The sequence below is a fragment of the Tyto alba genome, unplaced genomic scaffold, assembly GCF_018691265.1.
Source record: "Tyto alba isolate M040663 unplaced genomic scaffold, T.alba_DEE_v4.0 Super-Scaffold_9, whole genome shotgun sequence".
In the NCBI taxonomy this organism is placed as follows: domain Eukaryota; kingdom Metazoa; phylum Chordata; class Aves; order Strigiformes; family Tytonidae; genus Tyto; species Tyto alba.
The window spans coordinates 38,533,366-38,559,535 of record NW_024881330.1 but is presented as its reverse complement, the minus strand read 5'-3'; the positions used below and the strand labels follow the sequence as shown (position 1 = coordinate 38,559,535).

The following is a 26,170-nucleotide window of genomic DNA, read 5'->3' as shown; positions in this document are numbered from 1 at the left end:
GTAAAACTGGGCACACTCTGGACTTCCCCCCCCCCCCCCCCCCCCCGATTACACTGACTGCAATCCCAGCGAACCAATAAGGAAACACAAGGGGTAAACTGAGACAGAATTTGACCCCATTTTTTGTTGACAGCGTGTAAAGGTTTTTAAAGTACTTGTAGAGTTTGCTTTATGGTAACATAATCAACCACAGATGTAAATCAATTTTACATCTCGATAATCATACATATCGATTAATCTCTCTATATATATCTCTTTTATAATAACTACATCGAGAAATCAGCATGAAAAAGAGATTCTGAATTCCCAGTCCTCTCTTCTGATAATTATTTTCCTTCCCAGACCACAGAGGCTGACAGGAATTTTTAGTCTCGACTTCTGCAGGATCTTTGTTAAGAGTCCTAGAATTGCTCTCTCTTTCCATCTTTCACCCACCGTCGTGCTCTTTATTGAGGCTACCATCTTTGCGATCAAAGCTTGGAAAGAATGCCCATTGGAGCAATTTTTAATAAATAGATTTGGAGTGTTATTAACCCTAAAGATGAAAGCTGGCTTCCTAACTTTGCGTTTACAGGGTAAACAATTTAAGTTAAGATTTTTAATTAATATTAATTTAAACCATCTGTCCACCATCTGCTTATTTCTGATGCAAAATATGAGTTTCTTTGTGATCTTTAATCAGACACTTAGCAAACGCACATCAATTCTTATCATTTTTAAGCAAGAAAATTATTTTCAGCAAATGAGTTTTCAGACAAACAAACAATTTTAGCAATAATTTAAAATCAAAACTCACTGAACACTAGCACATACTTCGGAAAATAAAGGATCTCTGAGAAACAGCGTATCATAGATCCAGATTTTTATTATTCTCATCAGGTTCCTGGTAGCAAAAAGTAAGTGTGTACCAAGATATAATTCATTTTGTGGAATCAATTCAGGCTCCAGACCACATCACTGCAAGTCAACAATACATATAAACACATAAAGCAAAATACTTTTGTTACCGCATTTAGTAAAGGTCTGTATAGTCAGAAAAGTGGAACCGCTTGAAAACAAAGGCAGCTTGTTTACGTACCTCACCGAGAATCTAATTTTAGATCTTTTAATTAGAAAAAGACTAAAGTCTAGAGCTAATTAAGTGCAGTTAGTAAGTTGTTTTGAGAGTGGGTATGGGAGCCTTTAGCAATTACAGTCATACTCTCACACAGATGCACTACGCAGCTACACCAGTTACCCCAGTCTCTTCCATACAGAAACAGATTGCTAATTACAAAACCGTGCCCCAACACCTCCTCTACCCTGAACAGCAAACATCCGAAATGGAAAAAACTTTCTCACCTCAAGTTATGATTTTAAATTTTGCAAGTCCTTCATTTTGCTTTTTAAATCTTGTTGTCCCTGACAAGATCTCTTCCCACCTAATATCCCTGGTGGTGTCAGAGACGAACAGATGCAAATCCTTCCTAGAGTTTCCAGTTATTATTTGGTATTTTGAAACGCAGCTTGCCCACTCTCCTCCCATGCCGTTCCATTGCAGCTAATGCCAAGAACTATCCCTTGAAAGTAGCCTTTTCTGAAACTGTAACAAAATCTTGATGCACATGAGTTTCCATCAGAGTACTGGTAAAGGTAAATGCCACATCAGCCAGGAGTGGAGGTGTATCACATGCTCCACAAATCAGGAAGCCTTAAATACTGAAGTTATTTAGATAGAAACTGCTGGGGACCAAGCTTTTCCTTCTTAGACTGTAAAAACATCCTTCAACACAAAAAACTAAGTAGACATGTCCATACAGAAATGTCACACGCCAAATCCCAACAGTTTAAGTCACTGAGCTATTTTATTTAGTACCACAGAAGGAAGTCAAAATAAGAGATGTATCCTTGTTTCTGTAAAAAGCTCTCTTGATTTGTTTTTAAAATATGGCTACAGAGAATTCGTATTTCCCCATCGCATCCTTCAGTCTGCATTACACCCGTGCTGCAAATAGCCTGGTTATCCCCATTTAGTTTCTACAGTCTCCTAGAAATAGAAGATTGATGTGGAAAATATGAAAATTGTCAACTTTGGTAAATCCAAGCACACGAGCCAGTATTTGTATGATAGTTAAGAAATTACTCTAATAATGCATTCTGGAGCTTTTTAATGCTAATGATGAAAGACAAGCATTTCAGATGGCATCTAATGACGGATGTTATTTCTGTAATGCTTGCAGCAGACTTCAGCTTGGTAAGGAGTTAATGTAAACTACCTTTTGTCTAAGAAAGAAAAATGTGGTATGTTACTCTAGGTGCATTATGGTTTAAAAGAAAAGAATTCCTTAGCAGCAGTATTTGAGAAAGCAAGTGTGCTTAGTAAAAAAACGTAAGATTATTTTATTAAAAGTTGAGTTAGCCTCAGAGAGAGTGTTGTAAGGTTCAATATCATTCCTAATAACTTGTCAGGAAAAGGACACGAAGTTTAATCCCAAGAAACCGTGGCAAAACTGTTTCAAGCTCTTTTAAGTTCTTACCTAGCCGTCTGCCTATGCTGTTGACCCTTAACAAGCAGAGAGCTTGGCTTGGGAAGTATGATCACCTCAACACCACAGACTATCTCTCTTGCTTTCCCCTCTTTATTTTTTATTTTTTTTTTTTTTATTCCCCAAGACTATCGCATTTACGTAATCGTCCTCTTATTAGGGAGATTCTGCTGAACTGCTGACAATGATGTACAGTGGTGCTTCGCTGGCATGACGTTTGGGGAAAACGATTCTGCTGCACCACCACACAAAACCAATTAGAGAACTATTTTCTGCGACAGGTCAGGAATTTACATTGTTTCTCATAGAAAGATGTGCTTTTTAATTTCTTTATTAAGATGACATCCACGTCCCTTGAGACTTTTAGGGATGACAATCATTTGCTCATCACATGGGGAAGTACAATCAGCGAAATCGCATTATGGGGCAATGACAGAAACTCCAAGCATCATTCCGCATTTTCCAAATGAACTAGTTTGAGAACCAATAATTAGAACAATATATATTGATAGAATTTTTTGACAGGACCCTTAGACACCAACCAGGGGGGTAAAGTAATGATAGTCCATATACAGAAGGCTACGCTATATTCGCCAAACATATAAACATCATCTTTGTCAAATCAGTAAGACACACAGAAATCCTGTATGTCTTCGGGTCAGGACATGATAGGAGGCACTAACTAGCTTCGGCTTCTTCCTTGACTTGTGGATGACAAGCCGCTTCTCCTTAGTGAAGTCTTGATGGTCAGTATTTTAATACCAAAAAAAGGGAACTTGAAGTGGTATCTCTGTCATGACAAATTCGAAAGATTTCCCTGCATAAAGATGAAATCATATCCAGAACTCACACTATTTGCCTCGGTCTTTATCAAGGAAGGCTTCCTCAAAATACCCGACAGGGAGATTAGTTGAAATGGAGTTTTGTTTAGCATGCAAAGGGAAATTTGTGAAAATAAATTACACCCATAGATTGCTTAAACACACAAATCTCTACACAGTGTCTTGCATAAAATAATACAGAGGTAAAGGCGAAATAAATATTTGATTAAACACATTAAGGAGTCTGAAGTATGACTGTATCTGGTTTTATTAATGTACTAAGGTAGTCTCTGAATTATAATTATTAATCTGTATTTGTAAGAAAACACAACCGTATATAGTGTGAATGTACATTAATAATAAAAACCACTGTATTTCAGCAAAAGTTAGTCTTGTAATGTGTCAAACTCACTTTCAAGACAGAAAAAAATCTGAGCATACCAGATTCCAAAGAGAAAACCCTGAATGGATGAAAAAATCACGCATTTAATAGCAATAAAAATGCTTTTCCAAAGGAAAAAAAAAGAGCAGATTTGCTAAGAGGAAGAAAAATTTTATTAATTAAACATACAGCTTGCAATTTAATTAACTGACTTTTGAAGAAAAAATTATTTTTATTGCAAAATATTATTTATATGGAAATATAAAGCTAATGCTACTGCCTTGAAATTGCAAAGCAAACTTGATACTTTGCATTTTTATTTGAAACTCCCCCAAAATACAGCAATAGATAAAAATGAGATAGACCTAACTCTGAAGCTGATCATTTGAACAAGGATGTCACCATGTAAAGGGGCAAAAGATCCATTACATCCATCTACACTAATAAGAGTTTGCCTTTTTCTGAACAGGAAAATACTGGATTTTAAATTTCTTTTAGTAAAAAGTACATCTGTGTGCACATATGTGAATTTATAAATTTGTTTCATTCAAGATTCCAGTTTGATTCTGAGTTTTTCTTCTACAGTTAAGTGTTTACGTGAACTCACTCAGATGTTTGTATTTGAGATAGTGTAGTAGTAATACAGCTATAAATACAAAACCCAGCAACGTTGTATAATACTTTATTATATTGGTATTTTCAGCAAGCATGATCAGAATAACAGGCTGGCAACGGGAAGTTTCTGTGTTCCAGTCCTATTGTATCACTGAGTCAATGTGTCATTCATTCCCTTGTGTTCCTGTCAACCAGTTGTAAAACGTGTGAGAACATATTCTGCACTTTTTTTCTTAAGTGTTTTCTAAATTTAATCTGATATTTTTCTGTGCGGTGTCAAGATGATGTTAGCTCTCCCTTCTTTAGGAAAAAAAAAATACACAATTAAATGCGCTGGCAAAATCTATGTTCATACTACATGATTACAAATTCTGTCAATATGCATATACGCCTATAGCCGTATATAAATCCACATGCTCAGAATTATATCCTGTGCATAGTTATGCATGCAATACATGTGAAGTTAAATAATATTTATTGCTACACAAAAATGTCTTCGGTTAAGGAAGATTGTAAGCTAATTCTAATTTGAATTAGTGTTTAACTTCACTGATGAAAAAAATCAGGAGAAATACTGAAACATTTCTCACCAGCAATATGCACAGTGAAAATATCTCCAAGTTTCTTTTGCTGATCCAGTAAGAATTTGAAAGCATCTTTTCTAAAAATCAGCGCCTTCCCAAGGTAAGGAATCCAGCCATTTATTAGCGGGGGCTCTCCGGTCTTCCTGTTAAAAGCAGGAAAAAAAAAAAATAATCAGAGATTAACTTCTGCATGGGAGCATGCAAAGACACTCATCTTTACACCTATTTATACATTACACTTAGACCCACCATCTACATATATAATTCTTGCAATGTATAATATGTTGTACAGAAAGTTCTTCAGATATGATGGCAGGTTAAATCTAATCACACCTCTGAGCACAGAAGGCTCTGTGTGGTGATTAGGAAAAATAAGTGAGAGAAATTGAGATGCATTTAACTGCAGGTCGTCCAGTTATTATCATCAAGTTACGAATACGGAAAAATGACATTTGGTAGAAAATCTCCCATCAAAGAGTCCTCTCATTTTCAGTATTTGGCATGTCAGAGGAAGATGTATTGGAAGGCAATTATGACAGATTTAGGTAAATAGGACGCTGATTTACCACACAAAACAACTAGCCTTACAGATAACATTTGAAGAATTTCAGTTCACCAGCACACAGAGCAGCTACCATTCTAACTAAATATCTTTAAAATATAGAATAATAATAGAGGCTGAACATTTACCATAATAAATCTTAGTGTCTGTACATTTATAGTCTTCTAAGCTAGGAATGTGTGTGAACAGTTTAAGATGAAATTCTAGACAATCATATTTGCATCCCAGTGTAAAAAAGCAGCCACCGTGTGTTAGTTATGTTTACGGAACAGTATAACATACCTTTTAAGAATCTATTAAGTTACATTTTTCTTTAAAAACGAAAAAAGGTTCCCACACTGTCCTATTCCTGTCTGCAAGTAAATGTCTTTCCTTCATGCTGGTCTTTAGTTGCTTGAATCTGATTTACAACAAAGAAACATAAAGCGTGCTTGCTCTGGAAAGGATTAAAACAAATATTCGTGAACAACTCTGCTGCTACATCCCATCTGTGAAGGTGACTTATACTACATGCAGAACAACCCATTCTGATTAAACACAAGATATTTACTAGCTTGGATCTAATCAAAGATCAAGGGATCACAAGCTTTACTACTATCATACACAGCATGGATTTTTATGTAGCTGGATTAACCCTATCATAGTCACATTCTCCCCTGAACTGCTGTTACAGAAATGAAAAGAAAAAAAAAAAAGTAAACATTATATGCTGTATTTACATTTTTTATTTTCTTAATTAAAACTCCCTGAGCAGGAAATTATAATCCAGAGATTTGTTCTCTTACTCTAAAAAGTTGCTAAAATTTACAGATGAACAGATGTGGCCAAACCAAGCTGCATGTCTCAATCTCTTTCTGTTTAACTAACTACTAGTTCTAAATGTTAGTTTTCAGGAACATCCTTTTGTCCTCTGGAAAAGCAGTAAACCTTCCGGTCCAAACCCAACAATCTCACAGCTGACATGTTTGCCCTGGCTTTATTTTTTTTGGGGGTTTTTATGACTTTGGGGTTCCGTTTGTTTGTTTTGCGGTGTTTTGTTTTTGTTTTTTTTTTTTTTTTTTTTGTTGTTGTTATTGTGAAGAAGGTGGAGCTCCTCTTTTTTCAATACCTCCCATAAACCACTGCATTATCCATCCTTTAGTGGTCATTTAACAACATTATTCACATAAGTGGTTCAGAAAACTTTGTAACCATTAATTCTGTATTAACTGAATACAAGAAAAGAACTAATCTGAGATTACACGAGAGGGATCACCAGCCCTGGAAGCATAACAGCCCCCTTGATAGCCGCAGTTATCCCCTCCAAGCCCATGAAGAATCTGGATAATTTACTCATTTTTTTTCCCCTCAGACTATTAAGTCCTGAGAATGGCTGCCTTTCACTATCCGGGCTGGGCACCACACCCTGTAAGTAGCATTCTGACAAATATTTAGATAGGCTTTTTGTCATCTTCTAATTGAATGCATCTAATTTCACCCTCCATGTTCTGTCATTCGGTCAGAAGCTGTATTCTTCACAAGCTCTCCGCCGGGTAGAAAGAAGGCAGCTCAGAAATCCAGGGGAAAATTAACTTAATGCTCCAAGTCTGTGGGATCACGTCAGGAAGACATTTTGCTATTGCAAAGACGGGAGGGTCATCGTTTGCTTCAGACATGTTTAGCTCAGCAGCAATAAGCTTAACACTGTTAAACACCGTGTCAAGGCTACGTGGCTTTCAGAGGAAAATGTAACACCAGTTCAACTTACGACCCACAGCAGACTGATAACAGAAATGTGTCTTCATTTCTAGCTTTCCTTTTCTTTTGAAGATGGAGGTCATCTCCATGACTTATCGATGGCTGCTAACGCACAGCAAAGAAAAGAGTGCCGCATATATTTTAGTGCCTCCCAAAACACGATGCTTCGCTGCACAAACTTTTAAGCAGCGCAGTGCAGCTGACCCCAGCTTCCTGAAGGACCCTCCCCCTCATCCCGGGCACCTCCAGAAGTTCTCACCGGCTTCAGATGCTACACTGAACCATTAACAAAGCCCACAGAAACTTTTACTGATTAATTAATTTGTTTATGAACATCAATTCTGGATTCACACTACACAGACGTTGCGAAATTTGATAATTAGGCAAAACATTACAAATGTTAAAGTTACGTTTTTCTCATGACGCAATATATATTGTTGTACCAAATGTAAAATATAGCTAAGAAATATAAAACAGCAATATCAAGTGTTTTGATGGCAATTTAAGATTGCAACTTTTTTAACTGAAGCATTCAGAACATCTTACCAGATTACATTTTATTCAGATATAGTTTAAGTGCTTAAATTCTAATTCACTTAACACACCTTATAATATTCCCAGGCCTTTTCACTCCACGTTCCTACGTTTTTTACAGATTGGGCTGGTTTTGCTTATATACAGGAATATCTTCACTTATCTGAGAAGCCTCTGTGAAGCAAGTAAGACTTAACGGACAAATATCTCACATATGTGAGTGAATTTTACAAATAAAGCATCAGCAACATGTCCAATGCAATCTATAAGTAGACGGATCAGTTACAAAGTGGAGGGAAAGCAACACAGTTGTATCATCCATCATTGTTAAATGGATAATTTCAAATGGCATTATGCAAAAATCAGCTGGCTACAAATACAGCCCATAAATAGAGTGAACAGATTTTGATAACTGTATTTTTTTTTTTTTGCTTTCACAGTGAAAAGATACTTCCTTGTCAGCAAGTAATAAAGTTGCAATGTCTACTCCATCAAAGAAGCAAAGTTTTGGAGTTTGTTTACAGTTTCCTTAAGGTAAGATTTTTCAGCTCACCTGAAACACAGAAGTCACTGACACAGGTGTGATCATCAAGCTACTCAGGTAAGGCAGTATTAAAAAATGTGGATGTTGCACCTATGTCTCACTTATGCTAAGCAGCAGTTATGCAATAAAGCGGGAGAAAAACGGGTTGCAACATAAATTGTGCGATAAATAGGTTAAATTTTTTTTTTTTTTTAATTCAAAGACTCTAAACATTATGTTGTCAACTAGTGAATTATTTGGGAAACCCAAATAAGGTCATTTATTAAGCTCTCTGAACATTAACTTTTTTTAAAAATTATTATTATTATTATTATTATTATTATAAAGAAAATGCCCTAAAGATTCACAAGCAAACAGGCTTTGCCAACATTATCTCGCATAGAAATATTATTGCTTTATAAAAGCACACGAGACCATTCTTTTGCTGGTTACACCATTGCAACATCACTGCAGTGTACGGCATTGGACCGGTGTGAGAGAGAGGAGAATCCTTCTCGTTTCACTGGTTATTTGTATTCCAAAGGAGCAGATGCCTTCCAAATTATGCAAAAATCCACAGCGCATCTCATACTATAGCAGATGAACAGGTTAATTTTTCTCTTTGCACGTAATAAATCATAAGTGCTTTAACACCCATAGTCGCATTTCATGAACATAAACCTTCTGTTTAATAATGTCTGTTTACAACTAGAATCAGACATACAGTAATCTCTTGCCTGGGATAAACATTAATCCAGATCTGTCTAGAAAAATTATACAATTCATTACCGTAAGTAATCTCTATTGTGCCCTGTGCTTAACCTTCATCTTTTTTCCTGTCCTATAATCTTGCAAATCCACTGGTGGTGCATGATTGGCATCTGGTGTTAACGCAGCCTTCACTTCACTGCACACAGCGCAGCTGAAGAAGCCCTACGTGGCCACGTCACTCCGCAGGGTTCAGCTGACCGCTTCCCCACGACTTTCACCAAAGGCTGAAAAAACCCCACAAGCTGGGGAGAGTAAGGTCTGACAGTGTCATTTGCCGCAAAGGGGTCATTTTCACTTTCCAAACCATTGTTACTGTCCACAAAAATTACGGGTATCGGTCTGGTTTTCCCATAGCATCTCTGGCCAGACCATCGCATACCACAACCAAGCTGGGCCACACCGTGCTGGGGGACTTTAAGGAATGGAAATGGACGGGTACAGAAGTAGAACAAAAGCTATTATGAACATGTCAAAGCAGTTTGAGCTTATTCACAGGCCCGACCACAATATTTAAGCAACAAGACATGACAGACAGTGTCTTTCCAGCGGCTTAAGAACACTCTAACTGTGAGGAAAAGAATGAGGCCAAAGGCTTCAACCCCAAGAAAGGTAATCCCCAGAAATGTGGTGTCTGGAGTGTCTTTTTATATTATGAGAGAGAGAACATTGGGAACGTAGGACAGCAGAAAGCCAGTAAGTCTGTCTTCCTATTTTTTTTTTTAATATAGCAGTTAGTTTCCCTCCCAGACATTAGGTGTTTTGTATCTATGAGGACAGAAAAAAATATTATCTTCCAAATATTTGTCCACAACACAATTTTTTGTTACCTATAAAATCATGCATGCCTTAAGTGCCTCATCTAGATTATCTACCTCAGTGACCTCCTGGAACTCTAACTTTTCCAGGATGAATACATGCGCTATGAAAAAGTATTTCCTGCAGAACAAGCCAGATGAGAGTTTTAGCAATACACAGTCTCCTAACTCTGCATTTTCAGCTTACATACCTCCTATGGAGGTAAGGACCAGATGCTGCTCCTATCTGATCACTATTTGGAGGCTTATGTGGAGTAAATCGATGCATCAGGCCAAGTCTTGACAGAGAGATGCAGACGTGGATTGACTCAGCAAAGAAACAAGAGCCCTGGGATGGAAAAAAACTGATGCTGCCACCACCTGTACTTCTGCCTAGGTAAAGTGCTTTCACACTACAGTACTGATAACCTCCTCTTTTTCATTAGGACAAAGATCACTTAGAAAAGAAAAGGAAAAAAGACTGAGGAAAAAGTAGCAAATATACTTTTGAGCACACCAAGGAGAGAAGAGCTTATCTGTGCTCCCCAAAAGAGCAGTACAGCAAAGACAGTCTAGTGGTGATGTGAGACAAACTGGAAGAAATGCTGAGGGAGACAAACTGGGAGGAGTGCTGAGGAAAACAAACCAACAAACCAGTGAATTTTTATAGTGATTTTTTTTTTTTTTTTCCCCAGAAAAATGCAATCCTTTTATTGAAAGTTTTTAATGTCAAGAACTTCTGGAATTTTAATAAACTTTCTTTTTTTTTTTTTTTTTTTTTTTTTTTCCCTGTAAAAGCATACAAGATTTTTGTTCCTAAGATCTCTAAGCTGTGCTGTAACCCATTCATCACAGGAGCCTCTTCTTTTTTCTTTCTTTCAGTAATTTCATTTGTGTCTTTCCCAAATATCCCAAAAATACCAACACCCAACAACTCATTCAGTAGCTGTGAAATACTGCTTTCCAGGAAATCTTATTCCTTTGCAGCTTTTTAGGCTAAGTTATCTCAATGGTGGTAGGTTGACATTGTACATACCAACTCTTCACACACACTTCGAGCTTGTGTGTTGAAGGATACCTCTATAAATTCAACCACTACTTTGCAGTGACTGGTTGGGACATTGCCTAAAAAACAAAAAGGCAACTAAATACCATTGTGGGAAAGTAATTTGAACAGTTTTAAAATGGAAACTCACTGAAAAAGCCCTTTTGGCTCAGGTTTTATCAGAGGCTGAAAACTCCCAGAAAGGTCCTACACAAAATGTAATGTAAAGTTTCATAACAGCCAGGATAGGAGCCACAGCAAAGACAAGACCTGGCCAGTAGAATTCAGCAATATTAACAGTTATTATAAATTTAGTGCTTTTTGGCCCCATCCTTGAAACCCTACTTTGTTTCTGCTCTGGGTGAGGTCAGTGAGAGCAGCCACAACTACTCAACACTTTCTCTGACCGAGCCTAAGGTTATTCTATTACGTTTTACATTTGAAAACACTTGCCCAGACCAGGGCTTTTCCTCTCTTAATTCAGCTTTAATCAAAGAAAAATAGGCTAGGAAGGGATGATGAGAGGTTTCTTATTCCATGCCTCATATCCCAGGTAGGGTGCTGTGCACAAGCATCTTCTGTCATATTTGTCTATGCTGTTCTCAAAGATACTCCGTAACGGAGTCTCTGCAGTCTCCCCGAGCAATCTGCCCTTATTGTCAGGAAGTTTCTCCTCACATCTAACCTTTATCTTCACGTCGTACCTCAAGCCCACTACTTCTCATTCCGCTTGCAAAGGATAAGAGAATAAATGATTTCCTTCACTCCCGCAGGAGCATTTAATATATTTAAAAGTACATATCATGTTTTCCCTTAGTCTTCTTTAGGTTAAACAATCTCAGTTTCTTCCAGTACTTCCTCATAACTATTTGCTACACCACCACATACTTATGCCACTCCCCTCCCAATTTTTTAACATTAGCCCACATCTTTCTCTACAGCAGTGTCCTGCACTGAGCACAGCAGAGCAATTGCCTCTTCCATCTTGAGGGCGACACATCCAGCTTTGCCTCCCCTCACAATCTTGGCTTTCTGTGCAAAATCACCACCGTGTTGATAAAAACCCAGCTTGGGAACCATTACAGCCCTCACCCTTTTCCCAGAGAAAAGATTGTGGTCCTGTCCAGATGCTCTTGATTAGTCCTCTGTGTTTTCCAGTTCACCATTTGGAACGCTAATCCCTCCTTCGCATGCTTGCAGTCACTCTTCTTTTGGTATTATCCACAAACATAAACACTTTTTTTCCTGTACTCACATGAGAAGGATGGGATCAGAATATTAAGTCCACCAGTCTTTCCTTTTACCACTATCAGGAACATATTTATGCTGCGCATTAACTGACTTTACCTAAGAGAACCCAATGACTCTCGCCTAATATCCATCTCTTTCATAAGCCATTTCTGCACTTTAATATACTGCCTCGCTGCAACACATGTTAAAACTGTACGCAGTAAGTAGCTCATAGTAGGAAATCATATTAACCGTCTGGCCTAGAAATGACAAGTGAAGTGTGGATAAGAATGTCAGCACTCCCCACAGAAATATATTCAAACAGGCAGAAATCATTCCTTACGTAGTAAAGAGCAAACAAATAAATTCACGAAATCTCAGAAACAGTGGTGGGACATTATCATGTTTAAAAAACCCTGGTAACAGCAAAGTGAGGATAATGTTAGATGGAAAGATATTGCTGGTTCTGTGTGCTGCAACTGTATTTTCTTTGGATATGTAGTACATAAATTCAGAAGTAAAAAAGAAAAAAATTATAAAAGCAAATGTTATTTCCTATAAAACTGCATGAATGCTAAATAATGCAGGATGTTCATTAGAACAAAAAGGGTGATGAAAGCAGACCCTTCATTTCATGTAACGGAGCTATCAAAAGTTTGGTACCTTGGTTAAGCCGGCCATCTTTTAAGTTCTCTATAATCATTAGAGAGAAAAGGGGTGAAAAGGCTTTTTGGAAGTATTGGTCTTTATTAATGATACAGATAGGTTAGAGTTGCTCACTTAGGTAGCAAAGCGAGCATGACTCCCCTTCATTTCCCTAATTCTGTCATGTCTCCTCCCACATGTGTTTTTTTTAATGTCAGTTTTCCCAACCCACACATCTGTAAAACTCTTCCTCCCCACCACGGTCCCTCTGCGTACTTCCACCCTGGCCGCCCATCCTTCACGGGGTGTCCCCACGGCCCTGCCACCACCACTCAGCCCCTCCGCTCACCCACTGTTAACCTTCTTCTCAAACCAAGCTCCTCTGCAGACCTGGGGAGCCTCTGCTCCCATGTCCTGCAATATATTCTTAGTTCAAATACTGTCCACCTGCTCAGTCCTCAGTCAAATCCCTTCCTGAATCCTGACCACCGCTGTCACCGCTGTGGACCGCACACATCCTGCACTGATGTAGAGAATGTGGAAGGCTGTTGGTGAGTCTTGTCCAGTTTCCCCACCGTGCTCTCCTGTCTGCCTACGCCCATCTGTTGTCTTCTGTCTTAGATGGAGATAGGAACAGCCTTTCTACACTGTTTGTCAACACTGTTTATTGCAAAAGTGATCTCCACTTATGAGACTGACTGGTATCAATAAAATGACTCCCTCTCTCCATTTCCCCTTCCACGGACTACTAGCCATTTTCAAGAAGCAAGCACAATTCATTCAGAATGTATGTGTATATGTGTGTGTACGTGTATTTATGAACACAGATTATGTGTATATAAGCATACTTATTTTATATATGCACACACATATGCATATATACAAACAGAGAATAATTTCACTGTGGGAAAAATTGAGTGGTGTTGCAATTTTTTTGTAACGGTAACACAAACATTTCGTTTTATTGCAATATTTAGTTTTATTGCAGTAAACCTCTGATGTTATACCCATGGTGGTATCCAGAGTATCAGTACAACCCTTTTGACCTGCATTATATATTGACCAACAACAGAACACTTCAGAAAACTGTTCTCTCCCTCGCTCTGTCTATCATGCACAGGATTTCAAATACCAGCAGCCCACTCCGGATTTATCAAGGTAATTAACTAGAGAAATGGGCCCACTTACTCTGTCTTAAAACCTGCACACACATAGCTTTAGATGAATAAAAAATTTTGTATTTTAGCTTAAAAAAGGACACAAGACAGCTATGAAGTTTTCAGTTAACGAATTCATGACTTTCACAGATATGGCCATGCATTCCCCAAATGGAAGCACAAAAGCACATGGTGATCTGCAAACAACTTCCCTCCTCTCCCCCATGAACTCTGCATGTCAGACATTTCATTAATTGTATTAGAGAATTCACAGGCAGGACATATAAGTTTTGCTCAAAAATGTATTGAAAAATTCCAAAGTACAGTCTGAACAGTTGAATAAATAGAAAAATACCCCAGGTACCTTACTCAGTTCACTAACTTGTAAATACAACTCGAAGCTAAAATGATATACTGAGAGAAGGTTACTAATCCTATCACTAATGCATATATCACAAGAAAACCTCAACAGAATACTCTACGCAGGTGAATGTTTCAAAAGCCTTAATGTTTGTAAGATAAATGTAGTATTAGTAGGACTTCTTCCCTTTTCAAGTATTATACATACTCGCTTCCCAGATCCTTGCCTTCCCTCTTTTCCTCCCAGTGCTACAAGTATATTGCACAAGAGAAACAGTCTTGTAACAGGACTCGCCACTACACATTCATTCTCTCCAGCTTCATCTCCTTCTGCCACCAGCCTAGATTAACATCTCAGTTTCTCCATCTGAATTGATTCTGCTTCTCTCAGCAGAGACTATAGATGATTTATTTCAGCAGAAAGCATGTTGCAATCTGCACCCTTCGTCTTTTGCTCCCCACTAGTTGCAACAAGTCTCTCCTTCTCTTCCATCTTCCAATACATGCCTCTGCACTCTTTCCTCACATCCCTCCTCTTCTTCCAAAACTTCCCCACCCTGTTTTCCCTTTCACTTGTACCCTTTCCCTCCTTCTCCTCTTTCCCTGATCTCTGCTCTGGCTCTGCCCCTGCCTGCAATAGCACACATGGGTCTTTTTCAAGCCCGAATTTCTCATAGTTCATAGTTGGATGAGTCCTGTCCCTGCCTTAACAAGATGCCAAAATTATGGCAACAAACCTGATTATTTGCAAATTTATTTTCCCGGTCTGCGCAGTATTACCGTGTGTATTAGCATCACCTTTCTGTAATTCATGCTACACACTACATAACAGCAACCCATTGAGTATCTAGTCTGAAGTGAGCGGATATGAGCGCAAACTTCTACTTGAGCATTTCTGGGTAGAACTAACCTGAAACTAGACCTCTCATTATGAGGGAAACTCTGAAGTATCTTAAAACATTCTTATTTTTAAAGATTAAAAAAAAAAAACAAACCTTAAATATATTTCCCACAAAACAGCTGCTCCTCAATTTTATTTAGCAAATATCAGAATGAAGACAGTCGCAGCCTTCTCAGTGTGCCCACAGTTTTTTCTAGGATGCTGAAAGGACTAACGAGAGGGATGGCTGTGCCCTCTCCTCCTCAGATGGATTTGCAGAGCTGCCCACAGCCCACGGAGACTCCCTGTGAGCTGGGCGGTGGGTCGTGTGTCTCACAGGCAATCTCTGCCTGACCTCCCCCTGGGGTGCTCTCATCTGCTTTTCCCTCTCCTGAGCCCAAAACTCTGTTGAGCCCGTAACAGATTTAATATGTATTAATATAAGAGCTTCAGTGTACTGCCTGAAAACAATAGTTTGATGCTTGGAAAACATATTCCTTTAATTGGTCTGCAGCTGCCCTTCTTAAATATTTATGTAAACTCTCTTGTGTTCAAGGACATAAGGGTTAAACCTAAATGAAGCTCCTTGTCTTGTATTTGTGTGAGTTCTCTGGAATGTAGAACATCCTCGGCAGTTTTAGGTAACTTAACTAATTCCAGTTTTAGGTAAATCAAGAATACATTTTTATTCTGTGGTCATGGAAAATAAAATATTATTAATTGAAGATCATAAGATGGAACAGTAACTGGGACATCATAGGTCTGAACATGTTTCAAATCCCTCTGCTCTGAAAGATGGGTAGAAAAGATAAATACAATTCTCAATTTTTTAAATTAAATTGAGTAAAAATGTCAACGTGGGGACTGTAATCAGAGACATTACAATTGCAAATGAATACTTGTTTCGTTGTCTTCCTAAGTTGCTCCCTGCACAAAATAGTCCTTGGGTTACAAAAGGATCACCTTTCTGAAGAGTCCAAGTCTTGTCTGTGCTTGATTTCCTGAAATATATTATCCCTTTTCTTTTTTTCCCCCAAACCAGATATCATCTAATTGCATAATTTCATAGAATCATAGAATCATTTAGGTTGGAAAAGATCTTTAAGATCATCAAGTCCAACTGTTAACCTAGCACTGCCAAGTTCACCACTAAACCATGTTGTTAAGCATCACATCTACACGTCTTTTAAATACCTCCAGGAATGGGGACTCAACCAATTCCCCAGGCAGCCTGTTCTAGTGCTTGACAACCTTTTTGGTGATGAAATTTTCCTAACATCCAATCTAAACCTCCTCTGGCACAACTGGAGGCCATTTCCTCTTGTCCTATCTCTTGTTACTTGGGAGAAGAGACCAACACCCACCCCGCTACAACCTCCTTTCGGGTAGTGGTAGAGAGCGACAAGGTCTCCCCCCAGCCTCCTTCTCTCCAGGCTAAACAGCCCCAGTTCCCTCAGCTGCTCCTCACAGGACTTGTGCTCTAGACCCTTCAGCAGTTTTGCTGCTCTTCTCTGGACACGCTCCAGCACCTCAATGTCCTTCTTGTAGTGAGGGACCCAAAACTGAACTCAGTATTTGAGGCGTGGCTCCACCAGTGCCGAGTACGACATCCACAGACTTTCTCTCATCCACTGAGTGAGTCACCTTGTCACAGAGGGAGGCCAGATCAGTCGAGCAGGACCTGCCTTTCATGAACCCACGCTGACTGGGCCTGATCACCTGGTGTCCCTCCTGTACGTGCCGTGTGCTGGCACTCGGGGTGAGCTGCTCCATGACCTTCCCTGGCACCGAGGTCAGACTGACCTCTGTAGCTCCCCAGATCCTCCTTCCACCCCTTCTTGTAGACGGGTGTCGCGTTTGCTAACCTCCAGCCAACTGGGACAACCCCAGTTGATTGAAAGTGGCTTCGAAAGCACTTCTGCCAGCTCCCTCAGCACCCTTGGGTAGATCCCATCCGGCCCCACACACCTGTGTGTGTCTAAGCGGTGTAGCAGGTCGCTACGTCAGGGAGCTTAGCTCTATCCTATACCCTTCAACCAAAGTAGGAAATTACTCAGCGGCCGAGTGGCATGACCTGCAGCGGAGTGCTCCGGCACGGTGCACGGGGGGGGGGGGGGGGGGGCCCTTCCCGAATGGGGGGAACCTCTGGGGGAGCTGAGAGAGGCGCCAGGAGCCCGCAGCTCGGCCGCAGCGGCTGGCGGGGCCCCGGGCGGGACCAGGAGCAATGGCAGCCAAGCCCCGCCACGCCTGTGAAAGAAACCCTTAGGGAACTGCGTAGCGACCAGGAGTGCCGCAGCCAGGGCATGGGGCGGCAGGGGGTGCAGGAAGGCTGCGGAAGCTCCGCCAGCCCGACCGGGGAGCAGTGGTACCCAGCCGGCAGAAGACCAGGGCCGCTCCGAGCTCTGCACCCACCACGGGTGAGGGCAGCTGCCCAGCCAGAGCTCCGGCGGGAGCGTGCTGCCGCCCCGGTGCCCGGCTGCAGGGTGGGCCCTGCCCTGGGGCTGAGCTCCGGGAGGAGCTGAGCGGGTTGAGGAGTATCAGGGAGGGCTAAAAGAGAGAGAGAGAGGCTACGGGAATCGCGCCCCACCTTCCCTGGGACAGGCCTGGGACGCAGGTAACAGTAATTCCCATTTTCCATCATGTAAAAGGCTTGAATTTCAAAATGAGAAATTTTGTGAAAGAAACGTTCCATATTTTCCAACCAGTTATTCCAACTGAGCACTAATGCACCTGTTTTGAAACCCCCCATAACTGAATGCTAAATCCCCAGCAGCAGGTAAGGCAGCTGTCTATACATGGGACACAAAGTTCATGAAGTGTTAAAGCTTCATGAAATCTTAAAAGCTTAAAACATTCCTCTTGGGGAGATAATGAGCTTTAGAGGTTCTAATGAAAAGAAAGTGGATGCAGACAGAGAAAGAGGCAAAGATTCAGGACACCTCATCCATGTTAATGTTACAGTGCAGGAATGGATGCAAACCTGGGATCACGGCCAGGTGGCTCACCCACTCATCATTCCCCTTGCTGAAACGCCTCTGAGACTGGCTGTCCAGCTACCCACCCGGGACAGAATGCCACAGGTGTGTGTGTTTTAGAGTACACTCAAGGGTACTCTCTCATGTGGCTGGCTACTTGACCCAGCAACTAGCCCATCTGCACCTTGAATTTTGTCATATGACTCATGCCAAACAGACAAAACAACCCAACTTTCTTCCTAGAAGGACCTTAATACTGCTTGCCAGAAGACAGCGGGGTCTGTAGGAAGTCTGAAAATCCTCTAGTTCAGGTTGCCAGTAAAGTTGATATGAGATGCTGGGTTTTGTGAATGCCCTGGACATCAGACCCTGCTGGGATGAGCCACCTCAGATTACAGATGCAGCTTGCAAACTTATTTCCATCTGTATGCCTGAAGCATGCACTTCCCATTGTGTCGGTATTTGAATATTTGGAATTCAGTCAGATTCTGTAATTTATATTTGTTCCAACTGAAAGCCACTGTGCCTTACAAGTATAATGGACTCCCATTATACCAAAGGGTGGATATCAACAGCATCGTAAACTGATGGAGAAATGTGCAAAATATGGACTCACTAAAGTCAATAGTAGCCTGACTATTCAGACTAATTGTGAAAAGATTTCATGCTGTGTGCTGCACAGAGAAGTCAGGTATAGGGTGTGTCCCGAATTTCATATTAAAATCTACACGCTGTCCCACTGTTCATAAACAATTGGTGACATCCTGGGGATGGCATCAAAGTCATGGCCAAAGGGTGCATTGGCCATGCTGCATTTTGTTTTGAGGGTAGGAAGGAATCCTGAGTAACAGGTTTTCCTAGCTATAGCTCTACGTTGGTTATAAACTTGAGTCGTTACAGAAGGAATTTAAGTTCTCCATCACCAGTAATTGTACCACTTATATGCCCTATTACGTATCTTCGCCTTTATTAATTTTCAATTAGAAAAAAAAATCATGAGAAATGAAAATTAGAAATGAAAGGTTATCAGTAAAAAATTTTAACATTTCAAATCCAAGCATTTGTACCATTCTGGTCCAATGTAGCCTTCTGTTAATGATACATCTGTCATTTTGTTGACACTCTTAAACAGCTTTATTCTCTTTTCTAATTAAGAGACAAAGCTGATTATGTCAATCTATGAACTGACATCTGAGTGCTTTTGTTATAATGTAAGAAGCAATGAATATGACTTATTGTTATGCTAAAACAAAAAACTCAGGGATTTTAACTGGAAAACCCAAGATAGCAAAATATATAATGGCTAAATTAAAACAGATTCTTCCTATTCATGCAAAATGCACATGTGATTGTATTATATAATTAAATGAAGATACTGTGTGAAAAATTAATTCCCAGTAATAGAAAACATAAAGCAACAATGATACATAATATGCCTGACTAAAATATGTGAGGAGAAATCATCAGATCATAAAATATCTCAAACAAATAAATGACAGACTAAGCCATCAATCCTCAAGGAAAAATTAAGCTACTAAATAATCCAAAATGCTTGCATGTCAGGACATGATTTCAGCTCCATCCTGCTGCTAAATCAAAGATACCTGCTCAGTGGGCACTCCCATGCAAAGAGATGCATCTGAATGCCCTAGGCGTTCATTGGGAGTGCAGGGGATATCGAGTTTTCACTACTTCGCCCAAGCTACCACAGATGTTCCTCTGTTTTGTGAACCAGAACTAGCTGCCATGACTGCTCAACTTGGTGAACTGATAGGTGTTTTTAAGACAATACCGCAGATGGAGTGAAAGCCTCACCACTGTAGGAAGGCCTTTGTGTTTGGATGGACACAGGTAAGACTCTGGAACAATCTCCCACATGCCAGCACTAACTGCTGCAATCTGTCCTACCTAAAAAGGGCAGGGAGAAGACAGCAGCAGGCAAATCCCACAGAATCAGACAATGCTCAATATTTTGGGATGCTAGCAGTTTTCAGATTCGAAGATAACATGAAACGGTTTTTCCTTCAGTTGTGATTAAAGGCAACAGACAGAGGTTATGTGTCTCTTCTGGCAGTCTTCAGGACCACTGCTGGTGCTGAAGCTCCTGGCAGGAAAGCACTGAATCCTTTCCAAGGAGCTCCACTGATCCCATGTAAGAGGTTCCTGCTGACGGTACTGGGTGTCCTCAGGACAGAGCTTAAAGTACTGCAGACTGACACAGCTCTCCTGGCATCCACTGAGCTAAATGAATTTACAGCCCGAAGATCAAGTCCTCAGCTACTGACTGTGTCAATCAGTGTTGACATCCATCCAACCAACACATACGTCTTTCTTCTTTTCCTTTAGAAACTTCTGTTCTAAATGAAAAAGACATCATAAACCACAGTATCAATTGTATTACATTTAATTATGGATTATAGAATCTGTGCTGCCTTACATGCACATTGGACCTGTGGCTGCAAAATACGATTCTTCTACCACTTGCTGATCAAGGGATTGTATCCTTTTGCCTCAGGTAACTGGAGGAAGTGAGTGGTTGAATGTCTGTGGCCTTCTATCTCTGCCTTTACAGGGGTTTAGTCAGTGGGAAAGGTACCTCCTTACACTTTTATTAAAACAGATCTGGAAGTATAAACTATATTCTTTGCATTGAATGTGCATATGTCTCTGTGTAACTGCAGCAATATGGAAGATAGGAGATGTCTCCTACTTATAAAACCAATAGTCTTGCTCAGTACTTCAAAATATCACTCCACTTCTGTTGCACATCATGGAATACCCAGTTGACTGAAAACAAAAACTTGTGAACTGCTTTCAAGGAATTATTAAAAGGGATAATATTTTTTCCTCTACTGCAGGATCTCCTCTAATAGCCTTCTCAATTACCTGTCATTATTAATCATTTCGATAGCATTCCAATTCTGATGGCTACCTACCAGTAAGGTTGGGCTGTTCACTGCTTAGTGGGAGAATGGGAAGGTTTCAGAGCGTATGCCCTTTGGCTTGGAAAGCATCATGGTCTTCTTCTAAGGCACAAACATTTTGCTCACACTAAAGTATCAAGATTGGGACATTTACAGAAGAGCTGGGAAACACATCACACTCTTAACTGCAGCTTCCATCACGTATAGGGTCACCTCAGAGGTGACCAACAACAGTATCAAACCATCCAAATCTAAACCTGGAGTTAGGATTACTGAACAAAAAAAATATTGCTGATATTTGGTATTTATATTATTTGTTTCTTTTTTTTCTTAAAAGAAAAAAAGGAAGGAAAAAATTCAAATCACAGTTTCGTATTTTTCTCCCAATCTGGGTTATGCATTCAGTTTATAAGAGCAGGTAAATAAAAATGAAATTAAAATCACGAGTTAGACTCAGTGGTATAAATCCACATAACAGCATTAACTGAAATATTGATATTGCTAGGCCAAATGATTCTGGGTAAGGGATAATATCTGATTAACATTGGTACACTAACAAAACTGACTGCAGTGGTCACAGGATATGAACAGCTGTCAGTGAGCAGGGCCTACACACCAGTCACAACCACGATGAGATGCCCAGGGAAAGGGGACTCTCCACAGAACTCTCCAAAAATGTATTTGAAAAGCAGATTATTAAAAACAAGCCCTTCCACCGCACCTGGCCATTGCCCAGCCACAGAAGTTCTCTTGCCTGTGCTGGGATCAGTTCCCACCACAGTCAGCTCCTGGAGCTCTGCCAGCCACAGCAGAAGCAGGGGTCTTCCAGCAGAACAGGCACCACAGCCGTTTCCATGCTTTCCCTTCTCTTCCTCGCCCCCGACTGCCCCTCACCCCCCTCCCGGTGGCTTCTCTGGCCAGGCTAGAGGACACGGCCAAAGGAAGAGAAGTACAGCCAAGATTTTGCTGTGTCCCTTGCAACCCCTCTGCTGTTGCAGGGTCACTGGCCGCCAGAATGATTTAGAGCAGCCTTCAGGCTATTCTAACTTACAGTGAGGGGCCTGACTGACTCATTGCTGCTCCGGGACTGTGGGAACACAAAGCTACCTTAAAGCCATTTTCAGACATCCCTGCTTCTGAGCTGTGCTATTTTATCCTTGCCTGCAATTGAAAAAAAAAAAAGCCTAAGAGCATGGGGTTGTTTACACGTCTTGCAGCTGCAGCAGCGGGGTGGTTTCCTTTGCCTTTCTTCTGCCTTCGTTTTTTTTTTTTTTTTTTTTTTTTTTTTTTTCCTGTCTGTTTTGGCTTTACAGATAGCTCTGGTAGTGTTCACAGCCCCGCGCCCCATCAGAGATGGTGATTCATGGCAGCCTCTGCTCTATTGATCGGTCTTCAAAAGCGGAGGCTCCCGTCGGCGGCAAGGCTGCGAGAAGGCATGCTGCACTGGAGTGTGCCCTCTGCAACCAGGACAAGCCACCTTCCCCTGGCTCACATGCATGCCGTGCCCACCAGGAATAACTTTGTAATTTAGCGTCTTAATTTTTGAAGAATCGAGTGCTAGTGACAGGCTAAACTGAAGGGAGATCAACTGCTTCATTTCATCGCTTAACAGGCTCGCTTGTATTTTTACTCTGGAGGAACTTTTGTTTAAATTTCTGCATCGATAATCTATTTCAGTAGTGCAGAGAAAATATCAAACTACAATTATTCTACTAATTTCTGTAGTATTCATACACTTAATATATACCTTCCATATTCTCTTCCTTTTTAGATCTGTCATTTTAATTTAATGCTCTTGATTGCATATTTTTCACACTTACCCTCTTTGTCCTTTTCTTCTGTAATACCTTTATTAAATGAAATCTTTTTATAAAAAAGTACTTCAATTTTTTAATATTATTGCCTCTTCTCTATCACTATCTAGATTTTACATTTCATTAAGCAGACAGTTTTAATTTTACTTTTCTCTGACTGTTCCCTTCATTAGACTGTTACTTGTCTTGACCCTTTTTTATTTTTCTCTTCTATAATTTGCTTTTACCCTGTCTAACCGACGTGTGTCTCTTTTCAAGTGTGCTTTTATTCCCTGTTACTCTCCTTGTGACTTCTCTTTGTTGCTCAGTGCTGACAGTGTTCTTCCCCATCCCCTGTGAGTGACAGTGACAGCATTTGAGTGGTAGCTGGCAGATTTAGGGACAAGAAGTATCTGTCTGAAAAGATTTTATTTGGTTTTATTTTTATTTTGACTGTAAAATCAGACCTCTCGAATCCTAGAGCACCAGGGGGCATTGTTTCATTTAGAAAATAAAAATTGTCATGATAGCTATTAACTTCCCAAAAAGTCCACTGCAATACCAATCAGAGCCAAAGGAAAAAAAAAAAAAATGGAGTTACTATGTCAAATGCAGCAACCAAGGCAGGTTACGGGTCAAATGTTTTAATGCTTAAAGATAAGTATTATTCGGAAAGCTGCTCCATGGTGAATCAGAAGTGTCGTACCACTGACCTCCACCCCTGTACACCTCATGTTCAACTATAGCGCTGAAGGGGGAATAAGAAATCAGAAGTTATAATGACAGCTCCTGAGCAGAAACCTGAATTTAATCAACAGAGGGAAATATTGACTGAAGTATCTAGAAGGAACAGGCAGTGAGAGCCAAGGGACATTACACATAAATGTAAAGAAACAGCCTGAACTGCCGCTAAAGTGAATGGAAATGTAAAGCAGCAGGAGAAAGTGGAATATCCCCCCAGGATCGGGCCCAGTGGCTACATTTTAGTGAAATAATTAATAGGCTGCATTTCATAACCAAGTGCAAGGTAATAACAAATGTAAGTGCAGCTTCACAGCTGGCTAAACTCGCAATAGCAACAGGCAACTCTATTACCACTAGTGAAACAATCCTGTTTGCCAAAGAAAAAGAGAAAAACAAGGCAGCAAAACTGTCTACAATTATGAGGGAAATCATCTATGTAACAACTTAACTAATGCCCAGAAGCTGAATGACTCATAGCATTAAGAAAATTAGAAAGGGTGCTCAGTAGTATTATATAATTCAGGACACGTACATTAGAATATTGTGGTCTTAACATGCCAACAACAAATTTAAGCACTGTGTAATATATGGCTCCAAACCCGGCAGAACACAAGCAAAGGCTTAATTCAAACCACACTGCAGAATTAAGTGTGCAGCTATTTACAGATTATGGATCTATATGTCTAAAGATGGAATTTTTTTTCTTGGTTTTTTTTTTTTTTTTTTTGGAGGGGGGGAGTTGTTTGGTTTGGTTTTATTGTAATGTGATTTGATGCTTGGGTAGCTTGATGAGTTCTTGCTCCAAGTGTGTTTATAAGGAAAAAAAAAATGAAATGCAGCTACCTCTGAACTGCCTGCTGCAGGTGATGACCTCCTGATCCAACTGACAGACAACACTGTGAAACATGCACTCTGCTCCCAGTGATGAGTCTTGCTACAGCTCTGGTCGCTCAAGCCATCTTGACTCAAGCCCAGGGCCAGGCCACATACAGACCACAAAAAGAATGTAAAAATAAGCTTGATGTCATTCACTTAACCCATCATCTATCCCAGGATGGTTTCCAAATAAGGGTAAAAAATTACCTTTTTTTTTTTTTTTTTTTTTCGTTTGGGCCCCCGTTCAACTATAACAAGAAGAATCACAGGTTCTCTTGACAAATACCTGCTGAAACCCACAGGAATCCCTGCAAGTCCAGATTTCCCCTAGGTAGAGGCAGAGCCCAGGAGATACCGTGGGTGCTGCAATGTAAAGTCAGCTAGCTGGAAGGCAGCAGAAATCAGATACTGAGTTCGAAACTCATACAGCAAATTTCTTACAGAGACTCGATTTCATAAATCTCCACTCCTTCCTGTTGCCTTCAGCTTCTGAGCCTCTGCTGCTCTGCATCGCAACAACAGGGCTCTGCCTGGCACATCATACTCTTCCTCTGAATGGCATATCAGTTCTCCATAGGAAAGAGAATCACACAGCAGACACTTCAGGGTTTGCTGCAAAGACTACAGATTAGAGAAATATATGTCTCTGTATATATACATACAAATAAATTAACAACACGTCAAACACAAAAACTTCCTTTTACCCCTCTGTATTTCATGCAAATTTTTTCCTACTGCTGGAAATATACTAAATTTCTTCATTTTTACTAATAAAACTTATATTGACCTCTCTCCTTTATAATGAGTAAACAACAAATCATACATTCACATTATATATAAAAATATAAACGTTATTACACACACCAATAGAGACCTAATTCAATTCCTGCCATTTTCCTTGCTATCAGTGCTGTATTTTACCTACTTGTGCATTACCATTTTACTGTTACAACTGATATGACTTTAAATCTCATTTTCTTGTTATAAGCAACCTGTTGAGGTCTAATTGAATATCAGATAAGTAATTTAATCTTGAGCTTCTACTGCCATCTGTAATATTAGCAAAATACTATAGGTAAATTATAACCATATACCCAATTGGTTAAGAGTTTACAGTCCTTCAAGAAAACGTTCAGCACAGCAGCTTGCAGTAACTGTGTATTATTTTTCATACCTAGTATCAACAATATCTTTTATTAATTTTCCTGTAAATTGGCATTTTAAAAATTAAGTGTCTATGTTCACTGTTCCCTTCCTTAAGGTTTATTTTAGAAATCATGTGGCTAAGTTTGAAATATAATGTTTACAATTAACAAAAATCCGTGTTCAATAAATGCTTACTTGTAGAGTTAATGTGTTTAAAACACAGGCTAAAGCTTGAAAGGAGATGGACACATCCTCATTAACCCATTGTCTAGACACAAATCCACCTGTGAAATTTGGAAGTATTGTGACAATGTAAACCCTATGAATACACTTAGCATAAGTCTTGAAATCTCTAGTTGAAACATCCTTTTAGGATACGCAGACTTTCTGTGAATACCTACTGATGAATACAGATCCACACCTTCAAGAACTGCTCTGAAATCTCAACCTAAACAACTCTGCAGGGCTGCAGCTATGTTACATCTGCCATTCCTAGACTGCAATGATAAAGAGAATGTTATTGTTCATTTCAATTTAATGTGTGGAT

The 26,170-nt window shown here is 39.9% G+C and overlaps 1 protein-coding gene across 1 annotated transcript in view; it reads right to left on the bottom strand.

The window, feature by feature from the left end:
• Nucleotides 1–26,170, bottom strand: part of LOC104366826 (cytochrome P450 7B1) — a 129,054-nt gene that overhangs the window by 17,233 nt on the left and 85,651 nt on the right. Inside the window, exon 2 of the mRNA XM_042786107.1 lies at nt 4,934–5,070. Coding sequence (XP_042642041.1) covers nt 4,934–5,070 — 137 coding nt within the window. The remainder of the gene's footprint in view (nt 1–4,933; nt 5,071–26,170) is intronic.